This window comes from Propithecus coquereli, unplaced genomic scaffold (assembly GCF_000956105.1).
Source record: "Propithecus coquereli isolate 6110/MARCELLA unplaced genomic scaffold, Pcoq_1.0 Scaffold25, whole genome shotgun sequence".
NCBI lineage: Eukaryota > Metazoa > Chordata > Mammalia > Primates > Indriidae > Propithecus > Propithecus coquereli.
Window position 1 is genome coordinate 8,075,198 of NW_012148063.1, and position 5,715 is coordinate 8,080,912.

General features: G+C 50.0%; 1 protein-coding gene across 1 annotated transcript in view; it reads left to right on the forward strand.

Moving 5' to 3' along the window:
• The window catches only part of IGF2R (insulin-like growth factor 2 receptor), a 104,718-nt gene extending 99,328 nt beyond the window's left edge, over positions 1-5,390 (forward strand). The window contains 3 exon segments of the mRNA XM_012646830.1: positions 2,284-2,427; positions 2,656-2,725; positions 3,591-5,390. Coding sequence (XP_012502284.1) covers positions 2,284-2,427; positions 2,656-2,725; positions 3,591-4,007 — 631 coding nt within the window. The 3' untranslated portion in view covers positions 4,008-5,390.
• Positions 5,391-5,715: the final 325 nt, after the last annotated feature.

Sequence of the window (5,715 nt, forward strand, 5' to 3'; positions counted from 1 at the left end):
AGCCGGGCATGGTGGCGCATGCCTGTAGTCCCAGCTACTCGGGAGGCTGAGGCAGGAGGATTGCTTGAGCCCAGGAGTTTGAGGTTGCTGTGAGCTAGACTGACACCACGGCACTCACTCTAGCCAGGGCAACAGAGTGAGACTCTGTCTCAAACAAACAAAAAAAAAAACTTAAGTCCCAAAAGAAGACAAAAAGGAAAAAGCATAATAAAATTAGACAAGTAGAAATTCTAGCCTAAGGTGGTAGAAATAAATCTAAATGTATCAATAACCATGATACACGTAAATGGACTAAACTTGCCAACTGAAAGACAAGTTGTCAAACTGGATTTTTAAAACAGCTTTGTTGACAGGGAATATGCCTAAAACAAGGACACAGAAAAGACGAAAGGTCAAAAGATAAGAAAAGATACACCAGGCAAGTACCATGAAAGAAAGCTGTACTCATGTTAGTAATCAGATAAAATAAGATACTAGGAAAAAGTGTTAAGAATAAAGAGGGTCCTTAAAATTTTAAAAAGGCTCAATTTACAGGGAAGATACAAGAATTCTAAACTTATGTCAGCCTAATAAGAAAGCTTCCGTGTGTAAAGCAGAAATTGACAAACCACACGTAGGAGAAAATGACAAATCTCTATCTCTTAGTGATTGCCGGGCCAAGTAGACAAAAAGGAAGGCTTTTTGCAAGAGGGGGACAACACAAGGAAAAGCTAGATTTAATAGACCTACACAGGACAGTGTTCCCAACAACTGGAGAATGCTGTTCTCTCAAGCTCACACGGAACCTTTACAAAATTTTGTCGAAATTAACCATGAAATGGCCAAGTCTCAGCAAATTTCTAAAGGTTGATGCCATATTAACTACATGCATGATGCGATTAAGCCAGGGACCAAGAACAAACAGCTGAAAAATATAGGCATATTTGGAAACTTTAAACACGTTTCTAAATAATCCATGGTTCAAAGAAGAAATGAAAGGTAGAAATTAAAACAGACTTAGAACTGGAGGATGGTGCGGGTCTCTCGGGATACATCCGAAGTGTTTCTCAGTGGCTGGCCCAAGGTGGTTCTGGGCCAGTGGGTTCCTGGCTTTGAGCAGATGTGCGGAGTCCGCAAGCATGTGTGTGCCGCGTGGGCGTGTTTCCACCCAAGCAGGGTCAGCAGTGCCTGCCAGGGTAGAACCGCACACCCAGTGCTCCTGTTTCCCGTCTTTCTGAGTTTTAGACAGAATTGTTGGGCTTAAGCTGAACTTTGACTCAGTGACCCTCACGTGGCCAAGCTGCTGGTTGGTTAGTTGCCCTCTGACCCGATTGTTTGGAGCCAAGCTCGTCCTAATTAAGTACTTTTCTAGGTGAACAGCTAGCAGCCTCAGCATCCGACTTCATCGCGTGTGTGGCAGGTTGAGGTGGCCTCTCTTTTTATCCTGAGCAGCCCGTCTATTTCTATTTCTCATCGCTGTCCTCTGCCTTCTCTCGGTGGGGAGGAATTTCTGTTACGTGATTCTGTTTCTGTGCGTGTGACAAATGACAGAGGCCAGAGAGATGAGAAGTGTCGAGTCATGACACACATGTCCTCTGAGTAGAAAGGGAAGCCAGTCCAGTTGTTTCGCATTTTGTATTGTTTTCACAATTTTCCTTGAATGTTTAATGTCATGGAAATATATTGCGTTTTCCGCTAAGTATAAATGCCGGTGCTGGGTGGGGGACTGCGAACTCTTCCCTGATGACAGAGCAGGTGTGTTTCCCCTCGCCCACTCCCGGGGCGTAACAGGTTTGGAGAGACGGCACGGCGGGGCCCAGGGTTGTCCTGTGGCGGTTCCCTCAGCCCCTGCAGAGCGTTGAGGCTGTGTCTGAAATAGGGAAGCCAGGGCCATGCTCACTGCCTCTTCCCAGAACAAATTCAGAGAGAACAGCGGTTTGGCACCGGAAGAGGAGTGTGGCCCGCGGGCTTCTCGGAGGTTTTGCTCTAGGAGGGCCTTTGCCCCACCGGGGTGGGCCAGCCCTGGAGGGGCTGTGTCTGTCCTCATGTCCTGAGTGTTGATAACATCCCATGAAGTGTGAAGCAGTGTTTCCTAATCTGTCTCCCAACACCCTGCCTCATCCTCAGAAGGTTTTTGTTGCTCTTTTCCACGTCGAGCGGATCTTGCTGCGCTAGGTTGGAGTAAGTCAGAATCTCGTGCGGTTTGTACAGGCGGAGCTCTCTGCATTGGGCATTCTTAGGGGCTTGGCTGTGGTGGTGGTACCACTCACTGACATGGCGTCCTTTCTTGTGACTTCCTTCCAGGGACACTGAGGATCCTGGGGACAACGGGCAGGGGTCCAGGGGGCTCTCAGAGCGCAGCCAGGCCGTCGGGGCAGTCCTCAGCCTGCTTCTGGTGGCGCTCACCGGCTGCCTGCTGGGCCTCCTGCTGTATAAGAAGGAAAGGAGGTGAGGAGGGGTCGGGCGGGCCCACCTCGGGTCGGGGCGGGGCACGTGCAGCACGCTCAGATCTCGGGCTTGGGTTTGTCTTTTCTCTGAGCCCAGCAGCAGCAGAAGCCTCAAGGTTCTCAGTTCGAAACTCTATGGATGGTGCCAGCGCCGGGTTGAGGCTGGCGGGGTGGGGTTCCTGGTCCTGCTCCTTCCTCCTGGCAGTGCTTACTCGCTCCTCTTTTATAGGGAAACGGTGATGAGCAAACTAACCAATTGCTGTAGAAGAAGTTCAAACGTGTCCTACAAATACTCAAAGGTAATTTCTGCTGCGTCTCCGGGGTGCGCGCCTGCCCACCTCCAGCGCTGTCGCGTCGTAGCAGCGACAGTGCAGCTGAGAGCAGCGGCACAGGCGACTCGACAGCGAGGAAGAAAACGTTACCCACGGCCTCCGCTGCTTCCCCTGCGCACTTTTTGTCTTTTTGTCTTTTTGTCCTTCAAGTGTCTCTCGTTGTATTTGCAATTGGTTTCATTAGAGTATTTAATATTTAGGTTATTTCCACTTTTCGGTTATTCTTTAAAAAACAGAGTAATGAAGATGTTTGTGCATCTAGCGTGTGGACGGTTTCCTTCAGATTAATTTCTAGAAAAGAGATATTCTCTATGTCAAAGGACATAAATATGTTGGTGACACTCGATAGGTATTGCCAAATTGCTTTCTGAAACTAGACTTTTTCGTACGAGTCCCTTCTGTGTCTTCCCTACATACTCTGTGTCCCCTCCCTGCCAATGGGCACCTTGCAAGCGATGAGTAGCCCAGAGAGCTCCTTCTGCCGCCGGTGCTGCTGGCCTATCATTGGCCCACTCTCCCTGTCTGGGCCGTTCCGAGCACGTTCTGTGTGGCCCTGCCCCTTAGCCATGAGGCCCCTGCTAAGCCACCCATCTGCTAACCCCTCCAGCAGCCCTCCTGCTTTGGGGTGAGCAGGGGTTGCCAGCCCTTGCCTTCCACCGGTGGGGACCTGGGAACTAGAGACGCGGTGATTCTGGTGGGCAGTGGGTTGGCTCCCCGACTCGCGCCAGCGGAAAGGGTCCTTGACTTGGGGTGGGTCGTGGCTGAGGTAACAGAGGAGCAGAACAGGGGCCTTTGATGGGCTCACATGGTCTCTGCTCTTGATCCCTTGCAGGTGAGCAAGGAAGAAGAGGCAGATGAGAATGAAACGGAGTGGCTGATGGAGGAGATCCAGCTGCCAACTCCAAGGCCGGGGAAGGAAGGGCAGGAAAACGGCCACATCACCACCAAGTCCGTGAAAGCCGAGGCCCTCAGCTCCCTGCGCGGGGACGAGCAGGACAGCGAGGACGAGGTTCTGACCATCCCAGAGGTGAAAGTTCACTCGGGTAGGGGAGGCGGGGCAGAAAGCTCCCACCCAGCGAGAAACCCACAGGGGAAGGCGCTCGGTGAGCAGGCGGACGACCGGGCGGGGCTGGTGACGGGAGAGAGGGCGAGAAGAGGGAAGCCCAAGTCTGCACAGCAGAAGGCGGCGGCGTCCACTACGCTGGTGTCCTTCCATGACGACAGCGACGAGGACCTCTTACACATCTGACTCCGCGGTGCCTGCAGGACGTGGAGCCGGGACAGCCAAGCACCTCCAACCAAATAAGACTTCAACTTGACGACGCTTCGATAACTTTGCCTTTAACAAAAACTGTCTCAAAAGGGAAGAGTTTTTGTGCTGGAGCAGAGGGTGAGGGAGGTCAGGCCCTGCTCCTTCACGAGTGTTTACAGTCGCGGGAGTAAGGCGTGGCTCGGTCGGCCACAGGGCGGTGCCTCATGCCCGGGGTTTTGCCCCAAGTCCTCATTTGCAAGCTTAAGGCCAGACACATCTCAGAACAGAGGGCTGCATTTGAAACAAACCCTTGCTGCTTTAGGCCCTGTAGGGTATCTGACCATTATATTTTAGCATTTTATTCTCTCCCCCTATTTATTGACTTTGACAATTACTCAGGTTTGAGAAAAAGGAAAAAAGAAAACAGCAACAGTTTCTTCCTGCCGGCAGGGGTGTCATGTACCAGTTCATCCATTCTGAGAAGGGGAGGCTGTCAGTGTGCTGGGACGTCGCTGGTGGAATTTCGAACTGGTGGTTACTGTGTCCCCTGAGTTGGAATACTCATTCTGTGTCTTTTCTCTTTTGCTTTCTCTTTCTTAAAGGACACACGCATGTGCGCGCACACACACATATGTGCACAGGGTCCCCGAGTGCCTAGGTTTTGGAGGGTTCTCCTGTTCTATGCCTTTAGTCAGGAACAGCTGCAGCTTTGCAAGACATCTTCAACCCTAGGTGTACAGAGCACATTCGTCAGTATTTCTTTCACCGGCTGGTGAATTCAAACAACGCACCCAAAGATTGATTTTTGTGTGTGTGAGAGTGGAGTTAGATGTCAGAGAAAATAACTTTTCTCCAGATTTGGGGTATAGGTCTCATCTCTTCAGGTTCTCATGATGCCACCTTTACTGTGCTTATTTTTTTAAGAAAAAAAATGTTTATCAACCATTCGACCTATAAGAAGCCTTAATTTGCACAGTGTGACTTACGGAAATTGCATGAAAAATGATGGGCCCGAATCTCGCCCCTGGCATTGCACTTGGATTCGTGCACGGAGAGAGGCTGGGGCGGCCGCTCAGTGTCGCGGGAGGGAAGGACAGGGCAGGCCGTGCTGGTGTCCTCCCACGGGCCGTCCACTCCCTTCTAAAAGTGTTTAATGAGTGACTTTTCTCACATTATGGAATTGTATATAGACTCGATGGTATTCATATACTGAAAAGCAAACTGCCCTACAGAATCCCTTGGTTTGTACCAGTTTGGCTGGCTTATTTGATTTCAACATGAGTGTATTTTTTAAAATTGATTTTTCTCTTCATTTTTTTTTCAATCAACTTTACTGTAATATAAATTATTCAACAATTTCAATAAAAGATAAATTATTAACTGGGTGTTAGCATTTTTCCCCCCCCGGATAGTGAGAAGTTGCTGAGCTAGTTGCCAGTCTGATGGCCTGTCTTTTCTTTCTGTGAAGTTGGAAAAATGTTTGAATTTGGTGTTCGAGATGACCCTTTATGATAGGGCACTGCAGTTTTCTCTGGAGACTTCCCATTGCAGGTGTCAACCCCAGGTCCAGGCTCCCTCCCCTCCCCTTTGTCTAGATCTTATTTCTTCGCTGTCTCCAAGCAGACCTCAGGGCTTGTCCTGTTTGCCCAAACAAGGCCCAGGGACTTCAGATTCCAGAGGGACAGTAAAGCACCCTTGCGCACAA